Source organism: Nicotiana sylvestris, chromosome 2 (genome assembly GCF_000393655.2).
Source record: "Nicotiana sylvestris chromosome 2, ASM39365v2, whole genome shotgun sequence".
In the NCBI taxonomy this organism is placed as follows: domain Eukaryota; kingdom Viridiplantae; phylum Streptophyta; class Magnoliopsida; order Solanales; family Solanaceae; genus Nicotiana; species Nicotiana sylvestris.
Genome location: NC_091058.1, coordinates 137,830,599 through 137,845,466, shown reverse-complemented (window position 1 = coordinate 137,845,466; position 14,868 = coordinate 137,830,599). Strand labels below are relative to the sequence as shown.

Below are 14,868 nucleotides of genomic sequence, written 5' to 3'. Positions count from 1 at the left end.
TATATGGAATTCCATTTATTGAAATTAAATTGAAATAAGAATTCTTTTTAAAAGGAATAAAGTTCAATCATTCTACTAATATTTTCTAACTGTAATTTTTTTTTTTGGAAAGTAAAGAATTTTGATATCAATAGTATTTTGATTCCTTTTCTAATATCGAGTAAGAAGAATATATCCTACCGTAATCTAATGTGTAATTTTAATTTATTGTAAAAATTCAATACTTTTTAATGAGTTGAAGATAAATATATTTTAAACTTTTAACCTAAAGTTCAGAATGTATCTATATTTAATAATTTATTTATTTCATAATGGATAATCTAAAATGTCTATTTTAGACTAAGTTTTCTGAATTTTAAACAAGTATACAATAAAAATAATTTCTTAAAGGCTAAAATATAAAATGAAGATAATAAATAAATGATACTCAAAAATATTATTGATAAATTTAAATACAATTTGAGCAGTAGAATAAAAAAATTAATGAATATAATTTTTATTACAAGAAAAAAAAACTAAATTCATCTATTAATGAGAGTTGTGGACTATAATATGAACAACTCTAAGTTATGGGTAATGCAACAACATGAACAAGGAATCTAAAAAAGAAGAAAAAATATGTAATTAAATAATTTTAGTAGTAGATGTATACGTAATGATAAGACTTATTTGATCTTTGAGAAGAGAAAGCTTTTAAAATATTAATGATCTAACTCATACTATATAAATAAGATACACGTATTTAAAACCGTTATAATAGATAAAACTAAAAAAATATAAACAATTGACATAATTCAGAGAAATAAATTTAAAAAATTGAAATATAATTTAAATTATTATATAGTTAATTTAAATGGAAATTTAAAGTCAAACTTCCATATAAATGAAATAATTATATAAAATTTAATAGTATAGAGAATAATATAGGGGGGGGGGGGTATAAAGATAGTGTGGGTAAATTGATACGTTTAATTAATTTAAAAATAAATCTATATCTCTTGCTCAATTAGCATTTTTAGTTTTGAGAATCAAGACGTGTGATGTACGTGGTTTGGAGTCGAATATTTTTAAAATGATTCTCAAAAAGAGAATAGTCACATAAATATTGTTTGATTCTATCAATATTTAAAGCAACTCCAATATGTTGGAAGAGAGTAGATCAACCATAAAATTACACAAGAATAAAGGAACTGATGACATACATTTCTGAGGGGATAATAGTTTAAACTATGAATCGACTCAGACATCGGCCGAACAAATGTCAATTGCGTTGCCTTACGGTAAAATTAATTATCCAATTCTTTATAATTTATTTTATATCTCAATTGTTTGGAAGCAATACATACATTTTTTTTATTTTTCTATTAGTGCTAGCAGTTGTTATGCTAAATAGATAAGGGAGGATAGATTCTTCTCTAATGGCTCAGGTATGGACAATAACTTTTTAGCCCGTTGTTGATATTTATGTTCTCTCAAATTGTATGAGCTAATTGATCGAGCAACCGATGTGGTCGATATATATATGTGTGTGTGTATGTGTCAATTAGAATGAAACAGTTTTGAATAGGGTAAACACATAGAAGAATATAATTGCACTATTTGGAATTGCTATTTACACAAAATAAAATGAATTACAAAAATCATAAGGTAAGATTCTTTTAATTAAGAATTACATGTAAGAACTCATCTTCTTTTATTACATGTGCATCGTAGAAGAAAAATATTTTGAAGTAGGTTAATATTTATTTAATTATAATATATTAATCTTAACTATATCCCAAAGGTATCATTTAAATTGTTAAAAATAAAGTGACTTTAATTGTGTGGTTAAAATTGAGTTAACTAGCAAAATTATTGAGCAAATTACGATCCAACTATTTTATAAGTTGGTAACTCCCAAGTTAGAATATATTGGTTGTTAATAAATTATCATGTATGTATATTTTAATTTGTCATTGTATAATTTTGGGTTGGTAGAAGTTGATGTTGATGCGAGAATTTATTATGTTGAGATAATAATATAATATATTTTTATAATTTAAATTAAGATATTACTAAATGTATTTTTATTTGTTATTACTTTATATAGTATGACTTAACTCAGTTTCAATATAGATGAGATAGTTTGACTTGACACAGAATTTAAGAACGAAAAAGAAAACTTTTGAATTTTATGATCCTAACAATTTTGTGGGGCCATGATATTTGTATGGGTGTAAAGACTTCTCATAATATGTAAAATGGATAAAATAAAAAATTTAAAGTTGAATTATTTCCAAATACATAAATGTGTCATTCTTTTGGAATAGACTAATAAGAAAAATATTTTATGTAAATTGAAAGAGAAGGAGTATTTATTTTTGAATAATATTGTATTTTTATTTGTCTGTATCACCAACTACATATGGGGTTATAATATTTAAGTTTTTGTCAATAGTTATCCACATAATTTGTTCTTTTTAATTTATAGAATTTAGGAGTATCATAATATTATCCGCACATCGTACGGGTACTAATACTAGTAAAAAAAGTAATTAAGAGTTTTCTTTTAATGTATTGTCCTTTTCTATTTATATTAGGAAATATTAGAATGTAAAATAATTTGATTCCTTCTTGAAATATATATTTCTTTTGATTAACTAAAGATTTTAGGAATTGAAGACATTTTAGTTCCTTCTCTAAAACGTACTTTTCTCATTTATTTATGGTAGGTATTTTAGGAATGTGTTTTTCACTTTTCTAAATCAAGGTCCTAAATAGGAAAGTAATTTAATGAGTATTTCTAAATATTAGGAAAGTAAATTGAATGATTAATACTCCCTCCGTTTCAATTTATGTGAACATGTTTGACTGGGCACAGAGTTTAAGAAAAAATAAAGATTTTTTAGAATTTGTGGTCCTAAACAAGTCAAAAAGGGGCCCAGAGTATTTGTGTGGTTATAAAAGCTTCTCGTTAATGGTAGAATTGTTAGTTTAACTTAAATTGTTTCCAAATTTATAAAGGGGTCATTCTTTTTGGAACGGACCAAAAAGGAAATAAGTTCACATAAACTGGAACGGAGGGAGTACTATATATAGGAAGATAATTAAATGACTATTTTGTCCAGTGTGAACACTATTTTAAAGGGGTAAAAAAGATGAACGATATTTTGCTAAGGGCCTTCGTACTTTTAATATAACTAGTCTTAGAGTACGTGCGTTGCTCGTGAACCTCATCTCAAAAAAATAAAATTTAAAAAAAGATCTCATAAACTTTATCAATATTTATGTTTGAGTTTATATTAGTAAAAGTTAACAAAAAAATATTAAATCATCAGAATAATTATTATCGATTCTATTTTACTAACTCAATAAAAGAAGAAGCTTTGCCCTATCAAGTCCTCAAAGTTTTAAATTTTAGTTCGGTCAAAATAAATTATTAATTATAATGATAATTTTTCTAACATGAATTCATTATGAATTGGCAAGTTCTATGATGGCTAACCGTCTACCGCAACCCTCCTCCTTTATGCTGGCTTGGGATTCAGGCATTACCGCCGTTGTTGTTATTGTTATTGTTGTGATATTTGACATGAAAACTATTTATGAATGGTTAACAAACTAATTTCAACTTTTATTAGAATTTCATATTTTTATAATTGTTTAGATATATATAGATGTAAATAGATAGATATATTTCGATTGTCTATCACAAATATTTTAGTGCAAATGTATGATCCTTAAATCACATTCCATCAAAATTATGGTAGATTTAGTTTAATTTAAGGATCTAAATATAAGAAAAAATTTAAATTCTAATATTAACTTTTTAACATAGATTTATTTGTTGAAGGAATACTTTAGTTTTCTAAATGCATAAAAGTGGATATGTCAACCAACTTTTACTCGGTGGGCAATTAACTTTACAAAAATTATTCCATAAATTTTTAGATTGTTAGGTACCTTAAATATTTTATTTTTTATTTGATTTATTTTAGAACTTTGGTAGTTATTTTTATACTTTCGGTATATTTATTTTTAAAATTAACATATAATAAGCAACCAAATCGATTGTTTTCAAAAGTAATTCCGTGTGTCCAAAGCCAAATAAAATCCCCGTCAGTTTTAAATAAATAATATTGTTAACATTGTTTCTGCGTTCAAGTTTTATAAATGTCTAGGTTTGTTTGTGTCTTGAGGTAGAAATATAGTCATGTTTTTAAAATAAATGATACGTCTACAATGTGAGGAGGGTTAACTTTTTTAGAGTTAAAGATCAGTTTTTCTATATGGAAAAAGCATACTCATAAAAGTAACACATGCTAATAGTTATTCACCCAAATTAGAATAAGTAATGTATTTATATAAGTTTATTTTTTTACTTTAAAATCCTAAATATTAGGAGCTCTTATATAGTCCAAATAAGGAAAGATTTAATAGTCAAAATTTTATTTATTTTAAAAGTCATAAATATTAGGAAAATAAATAAATGACGATTTTGTCTAATGTGAAATCTATTTTTAAAGGGTAAAAAAGGCGAACGACATTTCGTTAAGGATCTTTGTGCTTCTAATATAATATATATATAGATAGATGAATGATTATTCATTCAAACTTTCTCATGCTACCAATCTGGGATTTTGATGCTCTATTTCCTGTCTAACCTTTTCTGGCAAAACCCATGTTTTCCCACAGCATGTCTATGGTTCACTCGTTTACCCACCACCATCTGTCAAACTTGGACATGGAAGTTCTGATCTTTATTCCATGCTTTTCAGTTTCTTTCTATTATTGTAAAAAAGAACAGTAAATAAAGATTTTTTCTCCAACCGTTTAAATTTTTGCATCAGAAATCCAACGACCCAATATAGTATCAAAATAAGTAGAGGACTTAGATATGAGTCTCACAACGCAGTGCCACGTGAGGCCTAAACCAGTGAAACAAAAGCTTTACACCCCCAAATTTAATCGTACGTGCTATGGTTAATTTTTCTTCAAAGATAATTTAATTTTAACGTAAAAGTACAAGATCTTTATAAAAAATGAAATAGAATCACTTAATTGGCCATGTGACTGATTTTTTATAAAGATCAACCTTAATTAGCCATGTGATTGAAAGAAATTGAGGTTGATCAATTTTTATAACCACGGTTCAATTGGGGTTACAAAAGGCAAAACTGTGGAAGAAACATATATTTACATCATGTGGCCACACCGGTGACCTTGTAGTTTGCAGTTGATCATTTCTTCAACTTTAGACTCATGGTCTGAATGCCAGTTTTGAATATGAAACTGTATATATCAACCTGAATATGTCTATTGGTAATCTTAAAGAAAACGGCGTCAATCTGGAACACCAACAACAACAACAACAACCACCTAGTATAATCTCATTTAGTGGGATCTGGGGAGGGTAGTGTGTACGCAGACCTTACCTCTACCCTAGGGTAGAGACTGGTTCCAAATAGACCCCCGGCATCTTTCCCTCCAAGAACTTTCCCACCCTACTCTTGGGGAGACTCGAACTCACAACCCCTTGGTTGGAACACCAGTTGACCTAATTATGTGAGAAATAAAAACATGACAGGCTCATGAATTTGAAATTAAATTGCGTCTTTAGACATCAATACAATGAAGCTACAAGAGCAAGTTGAATCAATCTTTAGGTTTCCATTTACATACACGACTGAATACTCTCATTAGCCTCTTGCAGTGCTAAACCATCTCGAACCAGGATCCAGACAACAAAAATATCTACGCCTCAATCTCAAGCTAGTCGAAATCAACTATCTGAAATCCTCACTATCCACATCGTTCCATTTAGACATGTCTCAATCTAGTATTCAATTATTTAGGTTCACCAACACAGAAAGCTATCTTCATTTTCTATTAACATACATTCTAACAAAGATTAACTCCTAGTTAAGGATACCAACATGACTAAGTCTTAATCTCAACTAATTAGTATCGTCTATCAAAAAATGTATTAGAAATGACTTAAGAAAAATCCCAACCAAAAACTTTGTACATTGTTGGACAATCATTCAAATCTTCTTCCCAAGATGTCCGTATATATCCTCAAAACAGAGGCACAAAAAACCACATGAGAAAGGACATGAGTATTCACATTTTTCATCAGAAGTACAGTTCCTCAGTTAATCAGTTTGAGCAAAACGAACTTTTAAGTAATAGGAGAAGACCCGTGAATCAACTTAAAATACTGTTTGCTTCCCCTATAGTCGTTCGCAGTAGTGTCCAAAAACATATACAACAGAGAAGACAACAAAGATGTTAGTATCTAGTAGTATCTAGCTTCAAACTTAAAGCAAAATTCTGAAGCCCTTGAGCTTTTTGCAAAATGAAGCCCACCATATCACCGTTCCGCCTTAATAAAATGTGCAGTAAGTAGTTTTGATACTCCAAATCCCGTGAAGGTATCAACATCAAATAGTTCTTTCAATTTCTCATCACATATTATTTTCCTCTTGTCAGACGGATCCTTCAAGATAAACAAAGAAAACTTTAGCGAATGCCGAACTTCCATAAAGTTTATGCTAAGCAATCAGACCACAATATAAATCATAGAATTGAATCTGGAAATGCAATTTCTGTCCCTCAACCAAACATGTTTGGAAGCTTTCTCAAGAAAACTCAAAAGGAAATGTTAAATGCTTAAGTTGTCAGGCGCTAATGAATTGTCAGTGTTCCTTCCTCATATATAAGAAATTTGCGTCCTGTTACATGCTCATCCAAAGTTCCTTCTAGATGCAGTGTTAAGTTCCCTAGTTGAGAAGAGATGCAATCCTCCACTTACTGAATCGACTCTCTTGCTTCTCATAATTATACTGACCCAAAGAAAATAAAATTGTATGATTAAGTCAGCTGGCAGGATAAAATACTTCCACTGTCTAAATGAAGGTGCTTTAACAAAGTTGGTGATAGAACCAAAAGAAAAGTAAGGCAAGCATAAAGAATGTACCTAGGCAATTATTTATATATTTTAGATCAATGCTGAAGCAACATTCTGAAATTAATTAATTGACTACATTTTAAAGCAAAAACAGACCACTGCTAATATGACAAGAAAAAGTAATGTGAGTGAGGACAAGCGAGCATGCATGACTTTGTAGTTTCTGACTTTGTAAACTCTATACATATCTTTCTTTTTATAATGGAAGTGCCCAAGCTAACTTGCACATACTAGGCTATTTTACGGGATACCTGCTATCTCCCACCAACACATATAAGTATATAACGGATAACTCTATTCACCAAACCTTAGTCAGATCATAAAAACTCACTACTTATCTTACATGCCAAAATGGCGATGCAATTAAATAACATAATTTTTGGATGGACTGATAGGAGGAGGAGGTAACACAAGTGGAAGTGAAAGAGGAGTAACGGAGAATTCCCTTGTTGGTCAGGAAGCACGACGGGGAATAAACCAAACTTGTGCAGAAATGAAGAAGCATATTCGCTACTCTTGCTACTCTTGGCATTGTTGAACCCAACATAGTAAATATGTTGGAGGCTGTTGTCCAGTGATCAATTAAACCTTGGAGAGCAGGCTTCAAATCACATCGGAAACACATAACACTAGGTGATTTCTTCTCATCTGCTTAAGCCTTGGTGGACAGAGTTACTAACTCTATCGGTAGGAGGCAGTAGGTACTCGGTGGAATAGTGGACGTGCGCACAAGCTAACCCCGACACCACCATTATTAAAAGAATAAAAATTATATGTTGGAGATCCTTAGGGAGCAAACTCTGAAAACAAACATGACCTGATTGAGTGATAATTCATGTCTTTGATGTCCTTCAAAAGATTTCAATTTTTTGGTTAAAGGCCAGCATGGGTTGCAGTCTCATTATATGCTCTTGGATAATCCTCCCCTTGTAAGTTAGCTCCCCTTCTTTTTTCATCTTTCCTTGTGCCGAGTGCCTATCGGAAACAGATAGGGGTAAGGTCAAGGTCTGCTTACACACTACCCATTACACTGGGTTTTTGTTGTTGTTGAAACCAGACCGATCCCTGATGTTGGGTTATCCGTGTTCCAGATCTTCAGTCCTGCACCTAGGGAGGAGAGTTGAAGGAATGGATTGTAGTTTCTTTATATGGTTTTGGACAATTCATTTTCCTAACAATTTGACAGAAAATTAAATTCTTGAGAATAGTTCTCTCTTCCAGAACTACTTGAAACTGACTTACTACTTTCTAAAATCAGATCTTTCGAGGTAATGACGCTAGACACCTATACGGGCTACATACGTTTACAACCTATCACTAGGTATTGCAAGAAAGCTATTTTGTGTAGCAAATGAAAGAATTCAAGAACTTTACCTGTCTAAATCAAGCAACATTTAAGTATATATCTGTTACCAGCAACACTGAATATGACTAAGGGCAGAAAAGGATGAGCACCTACCGCAAGACATATAGAGAATGACCTAGCTAAAGTTGAAATATTAAAGACACACTACATTGACCTTAAAGCTAGTTTTTAAAATTCAGGAATAAAAAGAAAAAGAAAATGTTAATTCAGTGGAGAGAAATTAGATGAGATACCACAAATTAATGTCTACCTGCAAGTTATTTTGCTTAATGTAATCCCAAATTCTTTTAACAACATTGCCTCGTGGCAGTTCACTCTCTCCTGTACCGAGGAACTTTATTAAGGCATCAGAAAGCTGGAGTGGAGCAAGAATTCCAGAGTTGTGCCGCTTTTCCTTTCTCTTTGGCTCATCTGAATCTATTATCAAATATACGAGGGATCAAATATATCGTTAACAAATTGTGCATTGTGTATGGACAACAATAGAACTATGTATGAATCATTTATCAGCAACAAAAAACAATGTAGGAACAGACAACAACCCTTTAATATTTCTAAATGTAAATCATGAATTGAAATAAAGTTGCACGGATAAATACTATCACAGCCATCTAAGAAACTAAAACAAGTTTTTTGGCATAAGGACAGTAAGCAGAAACAACTTTCACAGCTGGGAAAAGAAATTGTCTAAATAGTAGCTGAAGCTAAGTTATTACCTTCATCCTCCTCTTGCTTCTGCCGCTTTTTCTTTGCCGTAGAATTTTTTTCCCTCGCAGTAGAATTTACCGAACCAGAAGTTGTTATTGTGGAAACTGATTCATAGTCACATAGAGGTCACAAGTGGAAAATTAGAAATGCAAGACTTTACACATGCCAAGAATTAATCATTCAACAGGATTTTAGTTGTTAAACCCAAAGGCCAAAACTAACAAGCTGTAACATCAGCTAATATAACATGCATAAGATTAATGTTTACTCAAATAGTATTATTGATTTACATGCTGACCACAAGTTGGAATTAAGACAAAGCATCCTACATGAGGAAACATTCTATCATTCTTCATCCCAGCCAATATTACGTTCGTAAGATTACTGTTTCCTCATGTATTATTATTGACTACAAGCTAACCTTGGGCTGCAACACAGAAAAGGCTCATAATTGCATAGAATGACAAATGAAGAGAAAAAAAAGTTACTGAGAAATAAGGTGGCCACAATATGACATGAAAACTAGTACAGAATGTACTTTTCAGGAGCTTGTAGAAACCCACCTTACTTTCAATAGTTAAGAATCAGAATACAGTCTTCTAAAGTGTCTGATTTCTACATGATCAAAAAGCACGATACAGTATTACATGGCAGAACATTAAAAAGCCAACAGCATACAAACACAAATCTAGTCTAAAAGCCAACAGCATACAAGCAATTAATCTGAGAGCAGTTGCAGCAAAACTTTATAAGAACCGAAGATAAGTTAGTAACAGCATTATTTAGCAAGAAGCAACACAAAACCGATCTATGTACAAAATTCGCCAAATGGGAAGAATCAAGTGTCATAGAAAAATTTACCAGAAAGTATTCAGCAAACCAAGGGGAAAAAAGAAAAAACAAAGGAAAAAGAAAGAATGAAGAGAAGCATCTCCATACCACCATCAGAATCCAAGGGCCAAATATGCTTTGCCAGGGCCTTGTTCATTTGAAACATGTCTATTTTATCCACACCAAAAAGCTCTCGTAATGTGTCATCACAGTTTATATTCCGCCTATTTGACGGCTCTTGCAAATCATTTTCACGAATATAGTTCCACATCCTCTTCACCACCTTCATAGAGCATTTGTGAGGATTTAGTTCATGCACAATAATATCAAGGGCAATGGAGGCTTTAAAAGAAGACAGAAGCATGCAGATTTGTGATACCTCAGTCCTTGCAAGTTCTGCTTCCCCAGTAAATTTTTGAAGTTGGGGAGAAAGGCTACATATTTTGGTAAATCCACCAGCTTTCCTTCTAACATTTTCATTCTTCTTCCCAGACCTAATAGGATTTAGTGTACCATTAGTTCAACCAGTGTGGTCTAACATCTAAGGCTAAAATAAAGAGATCCCCATAAGAGGCAAATAAGCAATTAATTTTTTTCAAATACAATCATTCAGATACTCATATTTTCTCTCCCCACTCAACATGCCCAGATTCATAGCTGATGAAATATAATGGTAATAATTGTTTGCTGCAAACATTAAAAGTTCGGAAGTTCTGGGTCAACAGGTTTGATACATGAGATTTGTCAGATATCAGTAATGTTGTACTGAAGGACAAGGACATGATCCGCGCATAACCAAAAGAGCGATGAGCCAGCTTAGCATCACTGATCAGCAAATATCACCTCATCCTTTTGGTATTAGCATTTTTCTCTATTGATAAGAAACTTTCTTTCATTAGTTTAAATATCATCTAAACTTAATACCACCGTATAATGCAGATCCGGACATGAGAAAAGATGTCACACAACCACCAAAGTAAACTACTCACATGCACACACATGATCAATACCCCTGGCTATATAGGGGTGGCTTCTCCCAGAGAGAAGGAGAGAGCATTCCCTCAGCAAAACTAACTGAAGTTCCACCAAGATAAACTATCAGGTCATGAAAGGGGAAATATAAAGTCACATGTCATAAAAAGGAGGTTCCGACCATACAATCCACCTAAGCTTTCTGATTGTGACTATTTGGAAGGAAAGAAGCAAGATTTTGGTCACTATTTTGCTCGGTGTTTACTTTAGATCTTCCTAGCTGTTTCGTAAGATGTCAACTTTAGATTTTATTTAAGACTGCTATTCCTCTTCTTTTGCACTTTGCCTGAGGGGTCAATTGGGTGGATCATAGATGAAAGGAAATAGAATGGAAACAATGAGCTGAAAATTGCATTATGTTTCGTAATTCTTATGTATTCCTTTCCTCCCCATTCCTTCAAGCCAATCAACATCTCACAGATTTTCCATTCTTTTTCCTTTTATTTTTTGGTTTGCATCTACTTTCTCTCTTAATACGAGGAATTGATCTTCTTTTCTCCTAGCCTATTACAATCCAAGTAAATTTCTCTATTTCATTCATTTTACACATTCTTCAATTAACACATGCATGGATTGGCTATAGTTTGCATAACTTCTTCCTGGAGATTCTTATGCTGGTTTCTGGCAGTATATTTGTAGCAGTCATGAGAAAGAATGATAGCAAAAGCAGCTAATGCCTCTGCAAACAAGAGGAGGAACAAGCAATAATCTCTCAGGCTAATGCAATCCTGGTACTATATTTACTTTTAATTTTTTTTTTAAAGTAATATTAATATCCTGGCCCAACACCAATTAGTATTATTTAACATCGCTGGAAAAGCGCCCTTCACTTTGACAATTTCAATAGCAAATGGGGGTCATAGTTCAGCCTTCAATTAAGCAGTGAACACAATGAATGAGTTGAAAGTTAATGCCGATATATCAATAATAGCGGTGAAATGTTTAAACCTCCTCAAGCAAATAATAACACAATCGAACTACTGTAACATATTTGGTTAATAGAAAAGGAAGTGACAGAAACATAAGGATGACAAATTGAGCAAAGACTACAACCCTTGACAACAACAAGAACTATTTGTAATCAAAGGAGACAGCAGCAGATAATCACAAGATTTCGACTTTCTACTCCCCCCCCCAACTGGTCACCTCCCTACCAACCCCAGAATCTTTTCATCCTTCCTATAACTCATTGCAATTTGTGGTCCATGAGCCTATTGACACCGTCAGGCAGAAAATACACCTAATGGTTCAACTGCCCAACATAAGACAAAATATGGGCACCGGAAAACTGATAATCATCCAAGAAGACAGACAAATACAAAAATCAATCAATAGATCAAGTACGCCTCAATCCCAGATCAATAGGGTCAAGTATATGAATTCTCTACATCCGTTCAGCTCTATGTGGGCCAACTTCACATTCATTCATGTATTATAACTATCTTTTCACATGCTGGCAACTTACCGCACTCTTTCTCTGTTATCCTTTTTTTTTAACAGCAATAGAGTAAAAATGCAATCTTTCTCCACTATCTATGCATGTAACCAGCTATACAAAACTCATATAGGCGGAGCTGACGTGAAGACAACCCAAACAAGCAAAAAAGGAAACCCGGGGTACTATCATCTTTTTTCTTTCAGAACTTAATATCTTTTATTAAAAAGAGCACTGTTGAATTGCTATTTCAAGAATACAGAAATATGTATCCAAATTTCAATGGAACAAAACACTAGGTTATTTCTTCTCATCTGTCTAAACATTAAAAAGGGCAGCCCGGTGCACTAAGCTCCACCTATGCGCGGGGTCCGGGGAATGGCCGGAGCACAAAGGTCTATTGTACGCAGCCTTACCCTGCATTTCTACAAGAGACTGTTTCCACGGACATAATTACCCGGCACTTGTGTTTTTAAGAGGTAGCAAGTACAAGGTGAATTAGTCGAGTTGCGTCTGGCTGGAAAAGATGGTCCGGAAGCTTCCTCTCTCCCAGCAAGCAAGACGAGATCACCACTTCTCTCCGTAATGGACTTCCTTTACTTCATAACCTTAGCCTTAGATGTCCTATCATAGATTCTCGAACCTCCGAGAGACAGAATCTCCATGCATGTGTTCTTTCTCTCCTCCCCTTGGCCGAACAGAAGATCGACATGAGAAGCCGATGTTCTTGGCATAGAATCCCATGCAGAAATCAGAAGAAGAACACGGATTCGAATCGCCTATTTTTTCCCCTTCTTGCTTGCAAGAAAAAAAAGTAACTGAACTAAACAGTAAACAGGAGGCATAGTAGCAGAAATAGAAAGACGAGAATGAATTGTGATATAGCGCCGAATAAGCCACTGCTCTATTCACGACTCGAAAATCGAAATCCATAAAGAACTTTTAGGGAGATAAAATAGGGGGCCCTACACCATACATCCTGCTGCCTTGGGACGTTTGCACGTTACATCATAGCAGCACGGGAAAGTGTCAAAGTCTAACCTGCTACTCCTTGATTTCACATAAAAAATGGAGTGCCTTCTGCTCCTTTTGTTCTTCTCTTTCTGTGTCTATTGATTTCCCGCCCACTCACATTTTCTTTATCGAATCTTTCTAGGTAGATAGGACAACTCCTGCTTGCTCTTGGCCTTGGCTTCTTATAAAGAGTCTCGAGTTTCCCATAAAAGCATGTGGCTCAACAGTTTCAAGATTTAGGCAGAGTTTTGGTTATGTCTATCCTATCTACCATATATAGCAATGAACTTTGTCCAACACCATTAAACAGGATAGAGCAACGCTTAACTTGCAGTTCCCGAGCTTGGTGAAAGCTAAAAAATGGTACTAGTTAAAGAGAAAAATCAGAGAAATTTCTTTAAACTCTCATACAAAGGGGAAAAAGGCTACGGTTGAAAGATAGCTGGGTTTAGGAGGAGCCGAAAGATGATTATTGGTTCAAGAACATAAGGGTTCCCCCCCCCCCCCACACCCCACCGTTATAAAAAAGAACTTAGAAATATGTGTCATTAGCAAGAACATCCCTTAACTATGCAGTGTACTAGTCTAACCTCTATTCTGAGCTATTAACTAGTAGTATATCTTTTTTTCACAGAAGAAATGCAAAAGGAAAATGAAATATCGCATGCATGATTGTAACAATGCCGTCTTAAAATAGAAGCAACAGAATGTATCATTTAACATTTGAACAAGGCATAAAAAATCACATGAACATCAAATGAACATATATCTAAATTTCACATACTTTTTCTTAGAACTTCTTCGTTTTACTTTAGTAACAGCTTCAGATTCCTCTTGCTCTTCTTCTTCTTCCTCCTCCGCCGCATCTTCTTCTTCGTCACTCACTTCCGCCGGCGGTCCGTCATCGACTTCGTCGTGCATTTCTCCTTCATTTTTCTGCTGTTCAAGTTGAAACTGGCTTTCAAGATAAAGATCAACTTGTTCTCGAATGAAGGCCTTTTTATCGGATAAATCGATACCGAAGTCCTCTTCGAGCTTTCGTCGGACGGCAGTGGTGGTGGTGGTGGTGAGGTCGGAGGTGCTTAGGAACTCACGCAGCCGGCCGACGAGTTCCGAGTCCGATACCATTTCCTCTGGTTTGGGTAAAGTTAGGTTTGAATGTTAGAAAGAGAGGAGAGAGGAAGATGGATGACTCGGTGATATGAAATGGCAATTTTGGGGCTGAGGTGGAGTAAAGCGGAAATTTGCCGTGGATTTGGTGGGGTAACGTCTAACACGTGGGTCTCGGGTACCAACAACGAGGGCATTTCTGGAAGAATGTAAATTTTCTACACCTGAAAAGATATATGCTCCATTTCTAGTAAAAAAAAATCGTCCAATATAAATTTGTCTGATTTTAGCAAGCTACACGTTCTCTTTTCCAAAGGATTTTACCAAGTACAAATGGATTAGGCTTATGAGATTAGTGGGTGTTGCCTGATGGTAAAAACTTATTTATACCTAATTAAATAGCAGCATAATATATGTTTATAT

The 14,868-nt window shown here is 33.6% G+C and overlaps 1 protein-coding gene across 2 annotated transcripts; it reads right to left on the bottom strand.

The window, feature by feature from the left end:
- Window positions 1–6,050: 6,050 nt before the first annotated feature.
- Window positions 6,051–14,548, bottom strand: LOC104248558 (protein TRI1-like). Of its 2 annotated transcripts, XM_070168221.1 has the most exons (7): window positions 14,120–14,548; window positions 10,234–10,348; window positions 9,963–10,137; window positions 9,032–9,127; window positions 8,566–8,732; window positions 6,794–6,824; window positions 6,051–6,478 (listed from the first exon to the last, which is right to left on the bottom strand). In XM_070168221.1, exons 1-7 carry the CDS (start codon window positions 14,461–14,463, stop codon window positions 6,468–6,470), a joined length of 939 nt encoding a protein of 312 aa, XP_070024322.1. In that variant the 5' UTR covers window positions 14,464–14,548; the 3' UTR covers window positions 6,051–6,467. The 2 variants fall into 2 exon arrangements, with proteins under 2 accessions (XP_070024322.1, XP_009803136.1); XM_009804834.2 differs by lacking the exon at window positions 6,794–6,824 and having other exon boundaries at window positions 14,120–14,547.
- Between the last annotated feature and the right edge of the window lie 320 nt (window positions 14,549–14,868).

What these genes read in the sequence shown, in the direction of transcription:
- LOC104248558 (XM_009804834.2), bottom strand. Translation starts at nt 14,463, where the DNA reads ATGGTATCGGACTCGGAACTCGTCGGCCGGCTGCGTGAGTTCCTAAGC. An exon ending in CAGAACTTGCAAGGACTGAG is followed by an intron (nt 10,138 to 10,233) that starts GTATCACAAATC and finishes TGCTCTATGAAG; the next exon opens with GTGGTGAAGAGGATGTGGAA. An exon ending in GCCCTTGGATTCTGATGGTG is followed by an intron (nt 9,128 to 9,962) that starts GTATGGAGATGC and finishes ACTATGAATCAG; the next exon opens with TTTCCACAATAACAACTTCT.